This window comes from Bidens hawaiensis, unplaced genomic scaffold (genome assembly GCF_021521415.1).
Source record: "Bidens hawaiensis isolate Kalapana, Puna unplaced genomic scaffold, B.hawaiensis_p1.1 tig00015763_1, whole genome shotgun sequence".
NCBI lineage: Eukaryota > Viridiplantae > Streptophyta > Magnoliopsida > Asterales > Asteraceae > Bidens > Bidens hawaiensis.
Window position 1 is genome coordinate 213,860 of NW_027492405.1, and position 23,375 is coordinate 237,234.

General features: G+C 33.0%; 2 protein-coding genes across 2 annotated transcripts; both read left to right on the forward strand.

The window, feature by feature from the left end:
• The first annotated feature begins 7,199 nt into the window (after positions 1 to 7,199).
• On the forward strand, positions 7,200 to 9,777 carry LOC143549703 (alkaline ceramidase TOD1-like). Its single transcript, XM_077040550.1, has 4 exons — positions 7,200 to 7,392; positions 7,461 to 7,664; positions 7,906 to 8,466; positions 9,361 to 9,777. The coding sequence occupies exons 1-4, from the start codon at positions 7,200 to 7,202 to the stop codon at positions 9,699 to 9,701; spliced, it is 1,299 nt and encodes a 432-aa protein (XP_076896665.1). The 3' UTR covers positions 9,702 to 9,777.
• A 4,479-nt stretch (positions 9,778 to 14,256) lies between these two features.
• LOC143549689 (hydroxyproline O-galactosyltransferase GALT2-like) lies at positions 14,257 to 17,520 on the forward strand. The gene is made up of 7 exons (XM_077040539.1): positions 14,257 to 15,176; positions 15,864 to 16,096; positions 16,205 to 16,495; positions 16,559 to 16,687; positions 16,773 to 16,946; positions 17,029 to 17,136; positions 17,206 to 17,520. The coding sequence occupies exons 1-7, from the start codon at positions 14,261 to 14,263 to the stop codon at positions 17,410 to 17,412; spliced, it is 2,058 nt and encodes a 685-aa protein (XP_076896654.1). The 5' UTR covers positions 14,257 to 14,260; the 3' UTR covers positions 17,413 to 17,520.
• Positions 17,521 to 23,375: the final 5,855 nt, after the last annotated feature.

The window sequence follows — 23,375 nt, forward strand, 5'->3', positions numbered from 1 at the left end:
CACAGTGAATGCATTGAGGATGATCACTACCAAAAGTGAGGTGTGAAAGAAGTGATTAGTGCCCACTTAGTGAGAGGTTTAATAGGTGATCACTATCTTCTTGGCAAGAAGTTATCATTGTGAATTCTACTAGCTTAGAAGGAAGTTATATTAGTGAAAACTCTTGATTGAATTTCGGAAAGTGGATGAACGTTAGATTTGTATTATTCACCGGAAGCACTATACATACATTTTATATACTGCAAGTTATATATCATTTAACTAAAATAAAGTTGTTAAAACACCGAAAGAATTTAAAAATAACTTATTTACCCCCCTCTAACTACTTGTGATTCACGTTAAAGAACTAATCGATTTTCTTTTTTACTATATCAAAATTAATGCAGTAAATACATATATAATGTTTATGTTTGTTTTCATTATTATTATAAACAAATTTCTTAAGGCAAATCAAAATGCACCCCAAATAATGGTTTCTTTATAAAGGTATAGTAAATATATAATTAACTGTCAAAGACTGATATATAAATATTATCTTCTAACTAGAAGGATACGATGATGGTGGACATGGTAACAAGAAACGAAGACATGAGTTTGTCATGTATCATGCATGTTAAGCTTCAGAGTGTTGTTGGGAAACACACAAAAAACTGGAAAAGAGACTAGAATCAATGGATTTCTTCTCAAACATGTTCACTCTCTGAGGTTAATATTTTGTTGGTTATTTCATACATCGACAAGATATGTTTCAACTTGTGGTTTAAAAAAACTGATTGGGTAAGTTAATTTAATTATCATCAAAACGAATTTATTTTTAAGTAATGTACATAGTTTTTTGATATATAGTTATATTTGACTCATAATGTTTCAATGAGATGATGTATTTATTCATAACTAGTTTTTTTTTACCCGGCATGCATTACTGTGGGTCCGATTGGTTAACATATAAAACATTAAATATAAAAAACCGACATTTGTTCAGTCGGTAAACTCTGAACATTGTCGATATTGGACGCTGCAACAATGAGTTGGTAAACTCGGGTGTTGGTAAAACCTAAGTGTTCCCAGGCATTGCGATGGTGAGTTGACGCAAATTCGGTCGGTTTCAGTTACGTTTGTTACGATACCAGAAGTAAACTAAAAGGTCGGTAAAACTCATGCGTCAGTAAAAACCTAAAGTTGTCCATCCTGGGAGTTTTATCAATGAGTTGAGACAAATAGCTGTTTAATTATCAAATTTAAAAAAAATAAAATTATGTCGACCCCTTTGGTGCCGCTACCTGACCCAATAAAGGCTTAGCGGCACCAAAGTTATATATTACATATATGTATAATGGTTTCAAATAAGTAGAATAGAAAAATGTTTATGAGAAAAACTGTATAGAATATAAATGTACCTTATCGTCGCAACAACTAGAAAAGCTTAGGCAGGTCCCTTTTAACCGTCCACGAACCGTAGCAAGAATTCGGGACTTTTCTTGGGTCTGTTTTCTGGGTTTCGGGTCAACCCGATAAACCTTTTGTTTTAAAATATAATTATTATATTTGATAGAGGCTAAGGCATGCATATACATATTTGCATGCTATGAATACGGCCGTACTTGCAAAGTGGCTGTATCGTTATAAATCTAGTAAGAATTCCTTATGGGTACAAGTTATTTCAGCAATAAATAGAGAGACACACAAGTGGGGGAAGCTGTTCCGGTAAAGTCTTCTTTAAGTGGAGTTTGGAAGCATATTAATCGGGTGAATACTAATGAAAACAACATGACAAGAAAAGTGTTAGAACGACTCAAACCACAAGTGGAAAGGGGGTTAATACACTCATTTGGCTTGATTGTTGGGCCAATGAACAACCGCTTTATAAAGTGTTTCCATCATTGTTTGCTTTGGAAAAACAAAAGGACGTGTGGCTTGTTGATTGTTACGACTGGTTAGAAAATGAAAGGAAGTGGAAATGGAGATGGAAAAAAAAAGCCCAAATCGGCTCCGTTACATATTGATTTGCAAATTTTTTTTAATATTATTTCATCCGTTGTCATGTCATAAAATCCCGATGATTGGATGTGACAATAAATAGATGGCAAGCGCTCGGTTTTCTCGGTTAAATCGTTGAGGTGGGAATCAGACGATGCTGATCATCAGGTAGAAAATGTCACGTTTTGGCTTAAGTGGGTTCCAATTAGGATTAATTGCTTTATTTAGATATTGTTGTTGGATCGCATTACACGGGGTTTTACATTTGGTGACGTGAAGTGTGTTTTTTGTGGTGAAGGGGTAAAAACTTCACAGCACTTGTTTGTTGACTGCAAGGGTATTAATGGCATTTGGCCGATAATACATGATTGGGTCAAGATTCATAGACGATCTAATTTCGAGTCAGTGGAAGAGATTCTCGCCTAGCCAAGTAAGAATATTATTTGTAAAGAAATGTGAAATGCGGTTCAACCTATAATTGTGGTGACGTGTTTGATAATATGGTTGACAAGGAATGATGTTATTTCTAATAACGCTCCTTTAGTGATGAGAAAATTAGTGAATGACATTAAGTCAGCCTCCTTCTTATGGGTGAAACAAATAAGCAAAAGAAAATGTCTAGATTGGGAGAAGTGGAGCGGGTTTAATTTTGTTAATTTTCTGCTATAAGTGATTGTATGTTATGTTGATGTTATTTATTTTCCTTTATATTGTTTGGACTGCTTGCCTCTTGTAAGTGGTTTTTCTTTTCGTTTTAATAATATTGGCCTTTCAAAAAAAACATATTTACATATGCACACCATAGTTTGTTTGAAGGAATCGTATTTATATTCTATATATGTCATTCTTACTAATGAGCTGCTTGTATTTTGCTTCTTATGATATGCGTTCTTTCTTAAGTTCGGTTATGTGATGAAAAATCTTAGAAGACAATTTATGACCGATGAGACCCACTACAACAGATGTTTAGGTATTACTACACATTCTTTGGGTTTTGGGTTTTTTTACGAGTAAAGATGAATATGTATCTTTATTTTGGCATTATAGCTTTAAAAAAAATCTAATATACTCGAAATCTGATTAACTCGTCCCGAAAAAATCATGAAAGATTTGGGTCGTGTGGCAAGTCTAGACTAAAAGTTGAAACCCGAAAACCCAAAACCCGAATAACACCCTAGATGGAGAGGTTGGTTAAGAGACCCCAGTCCCCAACTCTAAACCCAACTAGTAAATATGCAATATAGATTAAAATTTCATGAATACATCCACGACACGAGGAATCAATCATCTCAGTCTTTGTATAGAATATGTTCGGCATACCAGTGTGCAACTTCAATTTGGACTCTGATATGGGCTGTTTTGCTTGGGCTAACATTAAGAGTTAGTTCACCCGTGCTTCTATTATTTTGGGTCAAAATTTGTATTGGGCTTCCCTCGTTTTCCTCTCCTGTTCACTTTACATATTATTGGTGATGGGGCTGAGCACGGTTCGGTTCGGTCTGGTTATTAGGCGAAACTCAAACCGAAACCAAAGTAATCGGTTATTTGAATATGCAAACCGTTCGGTTTTCCGGTTTTTCGGTTAATTTCGGTTTCAGTTCGGTTATTTTCGGTTTTTTTTCAATTATGTGTTGACAATGCAAAAAACAATAATAAAACATGAAATGCATGTTTTAAGCTTGTATAAGAACGTGTTAGGGTATCAAAGTCCACATATATATTTAATTCAAAAGGCAAAAATAGGCGCGTGCTACGTGGAACTATATGAATGCAAAGTTGTTAAATATAGTTTAAAAAAAAAACATTAAAAGTTTAGCCCCGGTTTTCATTCGTCATCTTAGTTATTTATCTTAAAAGTTTAGTCATTCCTCATCATCTTGATAATCTTTATCATCATCAATCGGTTTTTTTCGGTTTTTTAAAAATGGATAACCGGATCGAAACCGAAATTTCGGTTTTTCAAAAAAACAAAAAATTAACCAGCGGTTAATACTTCGGTTCGGTTTTTACGATGTGATTTTTCGGTTAATTCGGTTTCGATTCGATTAATTCGGTTTTCTGCTCGCCCTAATTAATGATTTGATGGTGGTAAATAATGACTAAATGCAACTTATTAAATTGTTTTCAGAAAATTATCATTTTGCACGAAATAACCGGGTCAACCTCAAAGCTAGTAATTTTTTTTATCTACAATAATATCATAATACTAATAAAATAGTAATTTTTTTATCGAAGAAGAGGAAGGTTGTCAAAGATTATAAAGTTGATAATTGCAGTATCTATAATATCATAATACTAATAAAATAGTAATTTTTTTATCGAAGAAGAGGAAGGTTGTGAAAGATATAAACCAGTTTCCCCTTTTATCATTTTTAATTATAACGGATTAATAAATTCAAAAACTCAATTTTTAGAGTATGTTTGGTATATGGTAATGGAATGGACAAATTAATGAAATTGATTATTATCATTTCATTGTCATGTTTGGTTACCACGAATGGAATGATTAATCACTTTATTATTACTACTAGTTTTAGAGCCCGTGTTACACACGGGATAATTCAAATTATAAAATTATAAGTAAAACAAATAATTACATGACGTATATGAAAAAAAAATGTATTACATCTATGCTTGTATCTATACACTATGTACATAAAGTCATAAATTGATTTTATTTATATCAAAAAATGATTTTTTTTAAGTGAACTTAATAAAAAACGTCCGTGCAAAATCATACCCGATAATGTTTCTTTCTATTGAAAAATTCATTCTCGTTGTCATGTATGTATAATTGAAAGAATTTTTTTAACCAATTTCAAAAATAATACTTCTCATACGATAGTAGTTCTAACCACTCGGCCTAAATACAAAAGAGGCGTTACTTTTATTGATATATTTATCAGTTTACCAACCATCAAAAGAAAGTAGAATATTAAATTGTAACAATGGATGTTCTTCAAGAACTATGTTTTTCTGAGCTACACCATAAAAAAAATTTTGATAAGTTCCAGAGAGTTTCTCGACTTTGTCATAATGACAACATAAAAAATAACATTTTAACCCATTCAATTTTGTGAATATTTTGTTTCATTTGAGTATAGTTTTGCATGACATGTTTCCCATACAACGTTCTGATCACCATTGAAGGAAAAATTAATGTTGACATAAATATTTGAAATATGATAAAAGTTAGAAGCATTGATAGGCATGGGGGTGGCATATCGAATGTGTTCGCAATATTTTCTATATTTTCTTAAGTTTTAATAGTTGAGGGAAAAATAGTCAGTTTGCCAAATCCCGAACCTTTTGATTATTTCAAAAAATTCCCTTAAAAATAAACTTGTAACCCGAATCATGTTTAAAATTCTAACTTTCATACTTTTGACATTTTAAAGTCAACACTTTGAACCCGTAACAAATTTGACGATAAATCTATTTTGCATTCTCAAACTTTTAAAAATACTCAAAATTTTCATTTTTGATCCGTAACAAATTTGACCTAAATGTAGTTAATTTGTACCAAACAATCTATTTACCAACTTTTGACCCATAAAATCAAATTTAACTTCCACATAAAACACGAAACAATTTTCATTTGAGAAACATGATATGTTGCTGATTTTTGGAATTCACTAAGTATTTTGAAATATATAGTAAAATAATATGTTAATATTTATATTTATAAAAATATATAGATATTATATAAATATAGTGTAAAAGGAAAAGTGAATAATTATTGATTTATTACATATATTAGGGTATATTAGTTTTGGAGGAAAAAAATTATAAGAATTAACCAAAACATGACAAATGTCCCTATTTATTTTACTTTATTAAAATAGGTAGATTAATATTTTTTTAGTAATAATAATAATAAAATAAATAATATTAATAATAATATAAATATTCATAATAACTAATTGTTAAGGCCCTCACGCTGCAACGAGATCGTTAAACCGAATAAAAATAATCATAAAAATATTGAATCATGTATGTACGTTATGAAACGTCAAGTCTTCAAATTAAAATAATAATATTGATAATATAATAATAGTTCTAATATAATAATAGTTATATTATAATATATGCAAAACAATAATAATAATAACAATATAATGATAATAATTATTATAATTAGAAAATAATAATAATAATCATTATATAATAAAAATATATAATAATTGTCTATTCTTTTGACTTTTCCATTTCTTGAATGGGGAAAAAACAAAAAGAAAATAAAAAACATTCATACCCAAAAAATGAAAATCTTAAAAATGAAAGGGGTTTCTTTTCTTATGAAATGATCCATTTCATTCATTCATAGTAACCAAACATTTCTTTTTCATTTTTTTGGAATGACTCATTACATTCCGCCTTTCATTCTTTCATACCAAACACTAACCAACATATCAAGGTATAAGATCGATAAACACTTTATACTCGCAAAGTAAAACTAACTAAAAACTAGTTATTAAAATTTTCCATTGATCATGCCTAACTTGACGACAATAACATTACCGTACTAATCCTATCACAATTAGAAAACCAAACCAACTTAGCCAACTTGTCACCAGTAACGTAATCAAATAAATCACAAGTTGACTTGATCAATTCATACAAAGTTTTCAATTTTAAAATTTTAAAACTCTAGAATATTATTAATTCAAGACTTCCAACTTCAACATGTCTATACTTTCCAACTCTAAAATGCCAAAAACTTAGAGTTAACAAGAAATCATATATAAAACGAGCGGTTATGGTTTAAAACTTAACTTTGAAGTCAACACAAAAGAGAGAAGTTTCAAAAACTTTAAAATGTTATATAAATATATAACTAATAAATAAATCGAGCAAAACGAACCGAGCGAGCTTTTGCTCATGCTTTGCTTGTTTTCAAAACCGAACCGAGCTAAACAACTCATTTCCAAATGAAACCAAAACCAAACGAGCATTTTTCAAACAGTTTCTGATTCTAAATGAGTGACTAGCAAACATAGAGCGACGAACAATTTGAAAATTCCTAAAAATAAAGCAGAGTATAAGATATTAAGAGTTTAATTGTGTATATATAACTCTAGAATGTTGTATAATATAGGAGGGTGCCAAACATTATAATATGCAAATATATTATGTTGGTTGATGAGGTACAACAAACACTTTGTTGCCTCATTACACAATGAATGGATGATGTTAACATTAGGATTTGATTTCATTGGAAAATGGGAAAGCTGGTAACAACAACAACACTCTGTTTCTCTCTCTCTTACCTCTTCCTCTCTCTCATCTTCACCTTATTCACCACCAAATGCCAATTCCAATCCACTCTCTTCAATTACCCTCCATCTTACAACCCACACAAACACCCAATTCCCACCCTTCATTCATCATGCAATTCCCCTGTTTTCTTCTCAGGTTCATAACAATTCATTCATTATTTAATTCCATTCATTACATTTCTTTATAATTCTTTGGATTTGCAGATTATGGGTTTGTTTTGAGTGAAATTCAGCGGCTTGTGGGTGATGATTCTTTGTGGGATTTGAAGTATGAACAGGGGAATGGGAATGGTGATTCTTTTGGGAGGAATTATAGTACGCGTAAACGCCTTTCGTATTTCGATTATGGAGATGGTGGAAGTGAAATCCCTTGTGGGTTCTTTAAGAAATTTCCTATTAGTGATCATGGTTAGTGTATTTGATCGAATTCATAGTCGAATTTTGTTTCTTGTGAAGATGTTTTTGGTTCGATTTGGTTTACTTTGTAATTTACGTTAAATGATTTTAAAAGTAAATACAAAAACGTAGGTTGTTGAATACACTTTATTGTTATCTCAGCAAAATACTGCTGAAAGTGTATTATATGGTTTCTCGTATTTTTTTATTATTTAAAATTGGTTATGTATTAAAAGTTTTTGTTGGTTTGCAGATAGAATGGCGATGGAAAGTTGCAACGGAGTGGTGGTGGTTTCGGCTATATTTGGAGACCATGACAAAATTCGTCAACCGAAAGGCTTAGGATATAAAACCCTAGACAATGTATGTTTCTACATGTTTGTAGACGAGGTCACGTTAGAACAACTACGTTACCATAACATGCTATCGAAGAATACCAAAGAAAATAGAATCGGGGCGTGGAGAATTGTGAAAGTTTCTAGTGAAGAACTATACGAAAATCCGGCTATGAATGGCATAGTCCCAAAATACTTGGTTCATAGGCTATTTCCAAGCTCGAAATATAGTATTTGGGTTGATGCAAAGATGCAATTGGTGGTCGATCCATTGTTGTTGCTTCATTCGCTTTTGATAGTGAAAGACGCGGATATGGCTATATCTAAGCATCCGTTATATGTTCATACGATGGAAGAAGTTGTGGCAACCGCTAGGTGGAAAAAATGGTGGGATGTTGATTCGTTGCAGATTCAGATTGAGACGTATTGCGAAAATGGATTGCGACCATGGTCGTCAAAGAAACACCCCTACCCTTCAGGTAATGTTACTTCTAATTTCAAATGAAATAAACATATATGTATAATTTAATACGTTGTTAAGCATATCAAAAAATGGTGTATGTATAATGAAATGTAACACAGGACAAGTTAACAAACAAACATGCAAGAAATGACAAAGATAAAAGTAGTCTTAACTTGAAAGCTACTTCATAATGATTTGACATAAATAATTAAATAAAGTGCATTCTTTTTCAAGGATATATAATGCACTCAAAGTATTAGTGTAAGATATATTTTTTTAATATATAGTTTTAGTTTTTAGATAATTTGAATTTTAATTCTATAAAATAAACGCAATATTTTTGTATGATTTTGAGCTACACTTGTTCAATTACTCCTCAATAATCGTCCTGTTAGTTTTTTTCTGTTTCTAAGTGTATATATTTTTTCTTATTTCATGGAGAGAATTTTTTCCATTTTCTATTTAAACCTTATGAAGCTAAATGTGTCAAAAATAACAAAATAAGAATCATAAATGTTTTCTAGAATTTACAAAGTTTTATGACAATAGAAACAGAAAAAAGGTAGTTGAAGCTTCTACAAAAAGTCCCCATGAAACAGAGAAAAGTGTCGCTATTCATTTATCACACTTGTACTTAAGTTATTGCTATTATATTATATGACATGGTATATATCTTTTATAGTTTACGTACACTACACTTTATGCATGTTATTTTACTAAATGCATGGTCCCATTCCACACAAGAATCTTGTTACCCTATGTCTCTTTTTCATTCATAGTGAATACGCAATATATAGTAATAAACCTCAAAAATACACGTTTGTAAGAATATAAAGTAGGTAAAACGTTTATAATACACATTTTATAATGTCGTAAAATAACCGTTTCGACGATATGATTATTTTGTCAGACGTTCCGGATAGTGCGATAATCTTAAGGAAGCATGGGGTGGCTAGCAATCTATTTTCATGCCTTTTGTTTAATGAGCTAGAAGCTTTCAACCCAAGAGACCAACTGCCTTTTGCATTTGTGAGGGACCTAATGAACCCAAAGATTAAGCTCAATATGTTCGAAGTGGAAGTATTTGAACATGTGGCATCAGAGTATAGACATAATATTAAACACAAAGGGTCTGTAAAGACCCAACCGACTAGAACCAAGAGAGCTAGCCCTGATTTGCTCGCTAATGGTTCTAGTTGTACCAAATGTGATAGTTACTTGGCAGAAATGTGGGGCGAACCTCAAGATTGATGAGTTGATTGATGGTGTTTGTGGTCCACCGGACATGGCTAGCGATGTTTGATCATGTTTTCTACAACCAAGCCGCAAAATAAACAAATCATATTATGATGATTTTTGCCTTGTATTTGTTTATTATGTGGCTTGGTTGTAGAACCAAGATTTAAGTTTTTATTAATTAATTCCTTTTTAATTTTGTTGCAGTTGAAGAGTATGTAATTGTATGTGTATATTAAAGTATTCATTAAGTTGATTTTTTTTACTCTTTGTTATTATTATACTTGATTACTTTTTGAAAAATTATGTTTTGTATAATTAATGTATTGAGTAGAAGATTAATTCAATCACCGAGTAGAAAAAAAAAAGGGATAGGGATATATTGTGAACGGACTAAATGTGACAGTGAGGCTGCAATCTATATTGCAAAGAATCATGTCTTTCATGAACAAACTAAGCACATTGAAATTGATTGTCATTTCATTCGCGAGAAGTTACAAGAGGGCCTCGTGACTTTGGTGCGTACGAACACAAAAGATAAACTTGCTGACATTTTTACAAAGAGCTTACAAAGGCCTCATTTTCACGAGCTTCTATGCAAGTTGGGGTTTTCTCAACCTCCAACTTGAGAGGGAGGGAGGTTGAACGTATATGTATATGAGCGTGTATGTAGTGTGAGCTTATATGTATATGCATATGCGATACGACATATACGGTCGTATATGTTATATATGGCGTCTATCTTACACGCCGTATAAACGTATGCGCCGTGTATGTTCTTTGCGTATACAGGTTTCTTGTTTTATAATAATTCATTATGAGATAATAAATTTTTTTCTATCTGTTTCATTTATTCTTTTATTCCCTTGTCATCATTTTCGACGGTTACACATATGAATATGATAGAGATAAGGTAATAGAAAGTATGCCTATGAGATATGAGGTAGAAGAAAACCGAAGAATAAAACGTACAAATACATATATAAGATCCGAATGACATGTTCGTCCATATCCGACATACCATGATCGTTTAAATTCTAAACCAATTATGATATTTCTACGAGTAATTATAGGATGAAAACTTTACTTTATTTGCTAAAATTTTCAATTGAGATAATAACATAAAAATAAATATTAGTTACGGTCACAACATAAATCTGTTGGTATATGAGCAGATTAAGATAGTGAAAAACAAATAACGAGTCATAAACAACAGCTAATCCCTAATGACTCGGTAAACAAATAACGATATGTCACCAGCATTTATTTGCAACTTGAATAACTAGAAAGTAGAAACTGAAAAATAAGAGTACGGAACACGTGAGCTACGTGAGCTGCACAAGTTTTGAGTCATATTTTGACAGCATAGTCATTGTAAATAGATGCATGCTCACCTTCTATACCTTAAGTAATAAGTTCTATATTATTCGTGTGACTTAGCGATTGGGAGCATTGCGTGTAATATGTGTGTATTACCTGCAAAATACCAACAAAATTGCAGCCCCAATCGATTGGGTGCATTGTAAATGAATTTTGTTCATTTATTTATAAGATTTGTTTATTTTAGGAAAACATCTTAAGGCACTCAACTTTAGACAGTGGTGGAGCCACATTGTGATTACCGGGTTTTCCACATTGTGATTACCGGGTTTGGCCGAACCCGATCTTTTTTCGGTTTTATATATAATCTATAGTATCGAACCAACAAGCGAACCTATTCTTTTTTGACGAACAAACTCAGTGTCATTCTAAAAAAAATAATCAAACCCATTAATTATATATGAAAATTTTAGTTAATATTTTTGTAGTAATGAATATTTTATATATAAAATATAAAAAACTTTAAAAATTGCTAACAAATATTATATATGAGCCAATAATAACTCATATATAGATTATAAAAAAAAAGTCCAAATTATTTATCGAATTGCCTAGTAAACCCAACCCAATTAACGTTCTTAAACATAATACCTAAGTGAAAATAAAATAAAAAAACAAAAAACAACATTAATCGCCTCAGCGACCGATAAATTATGTTTCTATCGACTAAACGACCATTGCCTCGTCGCCGTCGCCAGTTTGCCTCAAGGCTTCAACCATCGTCTTGCCTGTCGGACTTCAACCAATAGACAACAACAGTTGGCCGACTGACTCTTTCTTTGATGAGCCTTCTATCGATCCAGAACTCACGATGAATCTTTCTTTGATTTTGCGTAATCATATGGGTGACAACTAAATATATGTTGCTTGCATTTGTTATATTGAAAGTGAGCTATGTTTTGAAGTCGCAATTGAAGATGTTATTAATCGTTTTCAAAACATGAAGATGCATATGAAACAATTATTATATGTAATATCTTTTTTATTAAATATGACTTTGGGCCCAATAACTGTGATGTCGAAAAAAAACCGAGCGTCAAAAAATCCCAAACCCATAGGAAAAAGTCCCTGGCTCCGCCACTGATTTTAAATGTCGATCACTGAACTTTAAATTAGTGTTCCTTTTTTACATTTTACGTACCTTGAGTCACGTTGAGAGTTGAGTGATCTAACTAAGTCAAACAAAAAATATGTGACTTAACTGAAATAAACTTGAAAGTTAGTTTCTATTCTACAACGTTCTCCTGTTTATTTCTTATCAAGTACGTTAAGACCGGATAAGGGGCTGTTTGGTAAGTGCTGAACCATTAAGTGTTGTGCCGGTAAGAGGTCTGAACAGGTAAGAGCATCTGAATGAATAAGTGCTGAAAGAGTAAGTGTTGTTTGATTGGACATCTGAATAACTGTATAGAATGACAATTTTACTCTTATGAACTATTAGCAAAAAGACGGTTGAACAAGCAATCTACCCAATGCGTTGAACCAAATTGAACCAAACTACCAACAAAATAAATATTGCAAAATAACAAACCAACAATTTATGTTGAATTAAACTACGATATTGATGACTCATCGTTGGTTTCAATGTTTGATTAGGAGATATGTCCACGACATCCTTAAATGAGAAACATATCAAGAGTTTCACATAAAGAATGAAAAATATATCTTTTTTCTTAAATAGGTAGTCGTCTTCTATATTACATTTTACAAAAAATAAAACAAATTAAACTCTCTTATTATAGAATATTACGTAAAATGAAATAAAGTCCAACAAAAAATCAAAACCAACAAATACAATATAATACACATGCCACAAGCCCGTAAGACATGACAAATGAATCGAATAAGTAAAGAAGACTTTGTTACGCTTTACACAGTATAAAAGACTTAAAGACACATAACATGTAAACCAACGAGTTTCTTACCATCCGTGTATTTTTCATGTTACTGAAACCAAGACATAACTTGGTCATGTAGAACATGGAAATGACAACGTGCAAAGCTTAAACATCTTGTCTTTTTTCCTCGACAAAACCGTATTCATGAATATCATGATTGATGCTTAAAACAGTTAAACTCTCTTAAGTCACATACTCACACCACTTTTGTTAAATTATTCTAATATGTTTGGACGATAAAGACCTATTTTGTTAGGGATAATAACCAAAATGTGCATTTGACGGGTCAATGTTGACAAAATGTCCATTTGACCAATCAATTCTTAAAGTATCTACTCTACAACTCGTCAACCCAATCACTTATTAATCATTACTTGATGAGATTTTTAACCAACCAAATTCTACGACCCGTCATAAAACCATAGGATCACTATTTTTTAAATCTTAAGCAAACGAGATTATTTAGGCATCCGACAAGATTTATTTTGGCGTCCGACGAGATTTATATTGGCTTCTGACGAGATTCATACTTGCTTCCAACGATATTATCTTAACCTCTGACGATATTAATTAGCTTCCGTTAAGATTTTTGGATAAATTGCAGAATTTGATTGGTTAAAAATCTCATTAAATAATTATTAAAATGTGATCTAGTACACAAGTTTTAGAACACACATTTTATCAACGCTTAGACTATGTGTTGTGGTTGAAGCCACCACCAAGATTCATCATATCACATAACGCCGACCGGACCTAACCCTTCACTAACTGTCATTCGCGCCACAGTTCGCTTAAGCCCGTTGTGGTCCTCTAGCCATTCGCGCCCCTATCCCTTCACTTTTTGCCTATCGCGACCGCTAACCGGCTCACCTGCACCGTTGAAGCCACCGTTCATTTGACACCCGTTGCGGTGTTCGTGAGTGACGTGACTCTATTTATCCGTTCAAGCCATCATTCTCCGGATCACAACCGTCAAATTATTATTATTATTATTATTATTATTATTATTATTATTATTATTAGTATTTACAAGTGCTCCTTCCACAATCAGCTGCCCAAAACAATACAATTATTATCAATTATATTCATGTCTACTCATGACATTCATTCCCACCTTTTATCACGTTCACTCCATTATCTCTCTGCTCTTTAAACTAAATAATAATAATGTTTTTCATCTCCACAAACTGCCGTTAATTTACAGGTAACTAATCCTGTTTATCGAATTAGATTGCTTTAGGTTACCAAATTAGGGCTCAATATGTTCTGTTCAATAATAATAATAATATCTGTTAAATGAGAATGAAGAGGTCACGGAGTGAAGTGTTTGGATTCAGGAGAGTCAAACTGCCTCATGTTTTGTTAGCTTTAGCTGCATTGTATTTGATTTTTGTTTGCTTTAAGTTCTATGTGTTTTTTGAGGCATCAAGTAGTAATAATGATAATGATAATGATAATGATGAAGTAGTGACTAAGCTTCGGTTAGAAGCGAGTGATTCGTCGATTAGATCTGTGTATCACGATGAGATTAGCGAGGCGTTAGAAGAAGAAAACAGGTTAGAAATGAAATCTGGTGAAAGAAGTAGAAATGAGATCCGGTTTGATACGGTTAGTCGAGAAGAGAAGGATGATGGTTTTCCGCCTGTTGATGTTCGATACGGGCGGTTGACTGGGAATGTTTTGAGGCAGAGGCGTAGGACGAGTGATATGTCGGGATTGGAGAGGATGGCGGATGAAGCGTGGAGTTTAGGGTTAAAGGCATGGGAAGAGGTTGGTAATTATAGTGAGGAAGGTAGTAATTTGTCTTCTGTGGTTGAAGGGAAACACGAACGGTGTCCGCTATGGGTGTCGATAAGTGGTGAAGAGTTAACTAAAGCGGATCGGATGATGTTTCTTCCATGCGGTTTAGCTGCAGGGTCGTCTATAACGGTGGTGGGGACGCCTCGCTACGGGCATAAAGAATATGTTGCGCAGCTTGCGAGAACAAGGGGTGGTGATCCTATGGTTTTGGTTTCTCAGTTTCAGGTTGAGTTGCAGGGGTTAAAAGCTGTGGTTGGAGAAGATCCACCAAAGATTTTGCATTTGAATCCTCGGTTGAGAGGTGATTGGAGTCATCAACCGGTTATTGAACATAATACGTGTTACAGGATGCAATGGGGTGCGGCTCAGAGGTGCGATGGTTTACCGTCAAAGGACGATGATGACATGCTTGGTAAGCATATTGCTATAGTTATTGGCTTATTATATGTTGTCTTCTTTCTTTAAATATTAATTAGCCACTTTTTAGCCCATCAGGATGACTTTCTCAATATATGCATTCTTCTTGTGCCAAATTAACGATATTCCATTTGGTTCTTTGAGATTGAAAATTATCTGATTTACGTGATCAATGTGTTAGGATGCAAGTGTGAAGTGCATTTTGAGTTGCCCAAAAAAGGGGTTCTTGGAATTGAACCTTGTTTGAGTGAACAACTTGGGATGAAATACATAGCTGAAATTAAGTGTTAAAAGTGATCAACAAGTTTCTGAGGTTTCTGCTTTGAAGTATGTTGCATGCTAAGAACTTCTTATTAAGGTTTATCTTAATGCATATAGATATGATATCAATAGTATAAGCTTATGGGTAGTCTGTAGCTTCTATAATTACCATAAAAAAGAACATCCTTTATAGATATAATAGATCAGTTACTTCATAGAATGCTGTCTCAGACATCCATACATTGATAATCAAATTTTATGAGCTAGCCAGTGAATTATTTTCTGATCTGTGGCTGCAGCTTTCATGGTGTTTTAAGGATGTTATTCTGTAGAAATTTAACATATGGCATTGCTAAGGTTCATTTTAAATGTGATCATGTCATTTCCATTATATTGGTATTTAATCTACTACAATTGGCAGTTGATGGATTTCCAAGATGTGAAAAATGGATGCGTAACGATGCTGTCGATTCAAAAGAATCACGAACATCATCATGGTTCAAAAGATTCATAGGGCGGGCACAGAAACCCGAAGTGACATGGCCATTTCCTTTTGTGGAAGGTAAATTATTTGTGCTGACCATACGTGCTGGAGTTGATGGATACCATATAAATGTTGGAGGCCGCCATGTCACCTCCTTCCCATACCGTACAGTATGTTAATTTAATTTCATAATACTGCTTTAGCATATGCTGATTCAACCAATTACATTCATCTATAATCAGCAATTGATTATTGATGTTAATATATTATTGTTACAGGGGTATACACTCGAGGATGCAACAGGGTTAGCAGTTAAAGGTGATGTAGATGTGCATTCTGTTTATGCCACATCACTACCAACTTCTCACCCGAACTTCTCACCTCAAAGGGTAATAGAAATGTCTGAAAAATGGAAAGCTAAACCTTTGCCACGTCATCATATACGAGTCTTTATTGGGATTTTGTCTGCTACAAATCACTTTGCTGAGCGTATGGCTATTAGGAAAACATGGATGCAGTCTTCAGCAGTTAAATCCTCAGATGTTGTTGTTCGGTTCTTTGTCGCATTGGTAAGAAATCTAAAGTTTTTTTTTTTTTAATTAAAACAAATTAAAAGTTAGTTTTAATTGCAGTCTCCAAGGAAAGAGCAGAATGCAGTTATAAAAAATGAAGCTGCTTACTTTGGTGATATTGTGGTGTTAACATTCATGGACAATTATGAGCTCGTGGTGCTTAAGACTATAGCCATCTGCGAATATGCTGTAACTATTATGAAACCCTTCTTCAATAGTTTTAAATCGACCTTTACATTCATTTTGTTTACACCCCTGTCACTTGAAATTGCAGATTCAAAATGTGAGTGCTTCACATGTGATGAAATGTGATGACGACACTTTTACACGGGTGGATACCGTATTGAAAGAACTTAATAAAGTTCCACATCAGCAGTCCCTTTATATGGGAAATCTTAATCTCTTTCACAGACCTCTCAGACATGGCAAATGGGCTGTCAGTTTTGAGGTCCGGTAACATTAAATAATTAGACAGTTACCGTTGTGTCCGATTTGAAATGACTCTTTAATTTTACAAATTAATGTTGCAGGAATGGCCAGAAGCAGCATATCCACCTTATGCAAATGGACCAGGATATATAATTTCCATTGATATAGCCAAATTCATTATATCTCAACATGCGAAAAGAAAGCTCAGGGTCAGTTATGCACCCCTCTAAGTTTCTGAATTTAACAAATTCCTGACTCATTTTTGTGACTCGTTGCAGATATTTAAAATGGAAGACGTGAGCATGGGAATGTGGGTTGAACAGTTCAACAGCACGAGCCCAGTTCAATACTCTCACCATGCTAGGTTTTGTCAATACGGATGCATGGATAATTATTACACTGCGCATTACCAATCACCGAGACAGATGGTCTGTTTGTGGGATAATTTAGCAAGAGGACGGCCTCGATGCTGCAACTTTAGATGAGAAAAGAAGTTAGTGATTGGTGTGTGTGGGTTTTTTGTTTTTGGTTTATATGCATCATGGTTTTGTTGTGATGTCGTGAAAACATATGTAACACCGAACTGTGGATTGTGGTCAGTGCGATCATGATTCGTGATTGATATACGGGCCATTGGGTTTTGAGTATCTGCTAATGTGCCCTTGAGATTGAGATTGAGATTGAGATTGAGACTGTAAGCTTGGATGTACAATTAAATTGTATAGAACTGATTTTGCATCTTTATGTTGTTAACACTAACTGAAATTATTTAATATCAAAGACATACAACAACATGAATGTAACATGAGTGTTACAATTTTATGATATGAATAAATAAGCATATATGTTACATTAACTAAATTTGCAACATAAGACATTGTAGATATCAAGTGCCGTAACGTATTGTATATGGCAAACTCACCGGATACTAATTGTTAGCTGTTCAATTGATACAAACATCGTGGAACCAGAAGCATATCTGATAGAAACCGGAAATCTAAAGTACAGTAGAAATTCTATAAAATAATACACTTGGGACCACCAAAATTTATTAATTAAAAGAGTTATTAATTAATCGATAAATTAATAATTATTAATTTATATATTAATTAATATTTTATTAATTTATAGTAGAATGTTCTGACTCACCCAGAAGAAAATATAGTTGCACAGTTGTTGACTGATGAAGAAATTATTGAAAGCGTTATTGGAATTAATAAAGATGATATCGATGAAGAAGATGATGAAAGTTCTACAATTGAGCCCCCTTTGCGAAACGAAGCTATTAAAGCGGCAATCACATTGAACAATTTCTTGTTGAGCTATGAGAAAACAACACCAGAAGTTCTTACCATGCTAAGGAAAATTAGAAACGAGATTCAAGGGGAAATTGATTTCAACAAAAAACAAAGGACAATTGAGTCATTTTTTAAGAAACCTTCATAAATCATTGAAATTATTGAAAGCGTTATTGGAATTAATAAAGATGATATCGATGAAGAAGATGATGAAAGTTCTACAATTGAGCCCCCTTTGCGAAACGAAGCTATTAAAGCGGCAATCACATTGAACAATTTCTTGTTGAGCTATGAGAAAACAACACCAGAAGTTCTTACCATGCTAAGGAAAATTAGAAACGAGATTCAAGGGGAAATTGATTTCAACAAAAAACAAAGGACAATTGAGTCATTTTTTAAGAAACCTTCATAAATCATTCATGTAATATGCTTTATATAAGGAATTATTAATTTATATTTTATATGGGGTCTAAAGAAATTATAAAAAATGTATTATCTTATAATTTTAGCGAATTATTAATTTAGCACCCTATCCCCGAATCGGAACCGGCAAAAATATTATCTTAGAGAGTTTATTAAATAATCGAGTATTAATTTATCGAGTTTCTACTGTACTGAAATTAAGATAATAGCCACATTCGAGATAGGCTTGATATCCAATTACAAGGTTAAAGAACCCTAATTCTGATAAACATAAACATACCTAACTAATAAAACAAAGATACTCCTATTAACACTAAACCTAATTGGCAGTTCTAGAACAAAACTGCCCCACTAAATTCTACTTAAAACTGTTCCCGCTTGTTTGGTAAATTGGGTTTAGGCGGGAATAGATTCTAAGGGACCAGGGTACATACCAATATCACATTATTTATACACCAAGCCAGCCAACGCACCGCATCCAACCACGTTTACCAGAAGGTTAACCTTTGATTGATTTCAAATAGAAGCTCATATAAGTACCAAATTGGTCCAGTAATAGCTTAACATTTTCAAAAACAAGATGCAATGAACATAAATAGCCTGACTGAAATAAAAATAACAAAATATTTTGATGCAACGTGTACAAAAATGAAATTCTATCATCACATGAATATGAATGCATGCTGTTAAAGATGTTTGAGTGATTCCATTGATAAGCATCTTGTAACTTTAAGATTATTATTATTTGGAAACTCTAAAATTTGTTATACCACTGATTTAAGCCTCACGACGAAGCTTCTAATCGTGAGGTTCTGATACAGTGAACATGATTTAAAAAAAAAAACATGTATTTTTTCATTTAAATTAAACCCATCAAAGCCAATAACAAACTAGTAATCAAATGCTTTATTGAGCATAATTTATTGAAGTGGTTTCAGTTTCACTTATGAATTCCAACTCGAACGAAAATTGGTTAGAGAAACCCTAACTTCATCAAATTGAAGCAAACCACTGCCAACAGACCCCTAACGGCAAAAATGCACCCATATGTGACTAAACTTAATTTGGACCCACCCAGATATGGGCCTAATTAAACCCTATTTTTTGTTTTAGCCTTTCAATGGTTATTAAATTAAAATGATATCTTTTTAATGGTTCATGGGCTTTTAATAGTTATAAGAGTTGGTTACCTCTTAACTATTAACTTAAGGTTATACCTCTTAACTATTAACTTAAGATTATCTCTTAATACTTTGAGAATATAAACCATTAACATGGTTAATTGGTTACCTCTAAAGTAACTATTTGGACTCTATCTCTTAATCAATAAGAGGTATCTTTTTAATAACCATTAAAGAAACAGTCCTTACCCCTTAGGTACCCTTGATAATAAACAAGGTAAATTTCCATTTTCGTCCATATAGTTTGGTGACTTTTATTGTTTCCGTCCATATTTTTCCTTTTTGTTCATTTCTGTTATGGTGGAAATTGAGGTTTCCAAATCTTGGGTACCCTCGTTAATAAATAAAATGAATTGCCATTTTCGTCTATGTAGTTTGGCGACTTTTGTAATTTCTGTCCATATTTTTTCTTTTTGTTCATTTTTGTCCATTTTTCTAACCCTGCTAATTTTTTGAACATTAAGTCAAGGTATTTATACACTTTTATCTATTTGGATAGAAAGCGACAATTTTGATAAAAGTGACAAAATGTGGAAACCTTAAAAGGTCCAACTAAAAAAATATACTAAACTAGCATAACTTATCAAATACTATGAACGGAAATAACACTTTGCTCTCTATTTAAGGGTCATACCATTCACACTTCCCGTTTCGCCATACATCTTCTATGCGATTAGCATACCCTTATACATACGAGCAGTATAGAATGAATAGCAACCATATATGACTCGTACGTTAAAAAGGTATTATTAAATTTAACTAGTAAACACCATAGCGCGTTTGCGGCGAAGCTTTACATCAATCGAAAACTATAAAACCTAATACTTATACATTTCCCAATAATACTGATGTCGGTATCTATCGAAATCCATAAAAATGAATAATGTTATCAAACCCGCTAGCATCGACATTGCTATCTGTGTTGTTAGGTCGGTATCAGTGTCGGCAGGCTCGGTCCATAGGGTGGGGCGGAGAGGGCTACAGCCCCAGACCCATCATATTTCAGGCCCATAAAAGTTTTTCACACTTATTATATTATAAACAAACATACGTGAATTACAAAATGAAAGTTAGTTTAACTGGTTGCATGCTCGTTTTCCAAGCAGCATGTGCATGTTCGAATCTCTCATCTCACACGTTTTTTTACTAGCTGGTTGCAAGCTCAGCCCCACTAAAGAGTTTGATCTTTAACATAACCAGCGGACAATCTTGGACGAGTTTGTCGTGGGGGTTGAACTCAAAATGTATTAAAAAAATTTATAAGCGCGGGGGGCCAGTCTCATATTTTGAAGTCGAAAATGGGTAAATTTACACCACTGCGCAAAAAACATGGGGGGGGGGGGGGCACGAACCCTGAGTAAACTTCGCCCATGAACTTAACCACATGTTATTTGTTTAATTTTTTACTGGAACCGCCTAATATTGTAGAAAAAAGAAATGATGCCTCAAGTGAGCAGCGAGAGACCTAAACATACAAAGTTCAAGAAAGAAATACAAAGCAAAATTAACAACACATGATAGGTCCATTTTATGAGTCATACGTTTTGTTAATCCCTTTTTTAATACTTTATTATATAAAGAACCTTTTAATTCAAAATAAAAAATGTTAGGAAAGACTCCCATTCGTTTAAGTATTCTTTGGTACAATACTTTTGTTTTGTTCATTGATATCACAATTATTGACGTGTTAATGACTTTTTATACACATGTTATTGAGTTTATATTTTCAGGGCCCTTTTTTTTTACTCGACCCGAGCCCACAAATTTTTATGGATTATACGGGACGACCCTGAGTACAGTATGATTAGTCGCATACCGGTACGTTACTGACGCTCGGTATAGCTTACAGCACTAAAGATATTTCATTTCGAATACAACTTTGTTTTTTTAAATTTATATCAAGACGTTGAGAAGAAAATCAAAATCTTGCATTAAGTTTTATGAAAGAGTTATCGAACGCAAGTTATTATAGGAAATTATAATTACTAAATAATTACAAAAAATAAATGGGTTTACAGCGTATATTGTTTTTAGCATAAGGGTTGAAAACTGTAACAATAGTACCGATACCAACTTCAATAATACCGACACCAATACCTATATTGTTCGATTGCTTTTTTTTCATAGTTATGAATTAAATTAACTTCGTAGTAAATAGTTTTCACAACAAATGTGGTGTAAACTTTTAATGAAGAGACAGATACCAACTACAAAAGAAAAAAAAAGTCCAATAGATAGTAAGGGGGTGTTGGGGATGCTTATTTTTAATAACTTATAACTTATTAATTTTTGAAAAGTAAAAAGATGTTTAGGATTGCTTACATTATGTGAGGAAAAGTTTCATAAGTTATACTTTTGTAACTTATTAACTTAAATGAAAAATTATAAGGAGGTAAAATAAGGAATCCCAAACACCCTCTAAATAGGTTTGTCTTCTCTTGCTTGTTTATGAGGCTAGGCATATGGAAGAATCATCTGTGTCAACTACCAAGTGCGAAACATGAAAGCGAATAAAAAGTTACTAGTCAAATATAAGCGTTGTTTGATTGTATTGTACAAATAAAACATCAAACATAGTGCAATTAAGTATAAGCATCAAGTAGCTGTACTCCACGTATAAAAACACCAAACAGAGAGAGGAATAGTAACATCCTCACACAACCATAAGACTGGTTACTATGGGGCACGAAGGGAGGGGGGGTCGTTCTGGACGGCCGTCGTAGAGAGGGGCTTACACATACACACACACACTCTCTCTCTCTATCTAACACTGCATTCTCGGGTTTAAAATACATATAAGAAAAGTAAATGATAATATTGGACATGGGAAGAAAGGAAAATAAATTATATAATTAAAAGGCATTTCTCGAGTTAAAATAAAATAAAGTGTTAATTGTATTCTTAAATTAGATCGGAAGGAAAAGATATAAAAAATTGTAACTTTACAATTATGTCGTCATAACCAAATGGAAAAGAGAATTGAAATAAGTCAAATTAGTAATATTGTAATGGACTATAAACTATCTTTCACAATCAGGCTATATTTGACTGGAAAATTTTGGAGGAAAAAAACCCAACGTTTCTTTCCATTTTCTTTTCAAATAAAAACTCAAAAATGAAAAAAGAAAATTTTTCTTATCTTTTTTTGTCAAAACCATTAAATAAAAAACTCAATAACGCAATGTAAATGCAACCAATTCCTTCGCCATTTCTTCTGTGTTTTTAACACATTCCAAAACCATGTCGGAGCAAATAATACTATCATCCTTGTCAGACAATGTCACCACCAAAAAGAAGAAATCCGACAACGAAACAGACTTTTTAGTCTCAACCCACTGTAGCATATCTCAGTCCACCTCCGGCCGCCATGTAACCCCAACAACCACATTAGAAAAACGCTTAAAAAATGGCGATCTCTACATCGGCAGCTTCTTCGGCAACGTACCTCACGAATCCGGCAAGTACCTATGGTCCGACGGCTGTATGTATGAAGGCGAATGAAAACGCGACAGAGCTTTTGGCAAGAGTAGGTTTTCGTGGAGGGGG

Coding starts and splice junctions, on each gene's coding strand:
- LOC143549703 (XM_077040550.1), top strand. CDS start 7,200: ATGGGAAAGCTGGTAACAACAACAACACTCTGTTTCTCTCTCTCTTAC. Junction 7,393..7,460: donor TTCCCCTGTTTTCTTCTCAG/GTTCATAACAAT, acceptor TTGGATTTGCAG/ATTATGGGTTTGTTTTGAGT. Junction 8,467..9,360: donor GAAACACCCCTACCCTTCAG/GTAATGTTACTT, acceptor TTATTTTGTCAG/ACGTTCCGGATAGTGCGATA.
- LOC143549689 (XM_077040539.1), top strand. CDS start 14,261: ATGAGAATGAAGAGGTCACGGAGTGAAGTGTTTGGATTCAGGAGAGTC. Junction 15,177..15,863: donor GGACGATGATGACATGCTTG/GTAAGCATATTG, acceptor TACAATTGGCAG/TTGATGGATTTCCAAGATGT. Junction 17,137..17,205: donor ATGCGAAAAGAAAGCTCAGG/GTCAGTTATGCA, acceptor GACTCGTTGCAG/ATATTTAAAATGGAAGACGT.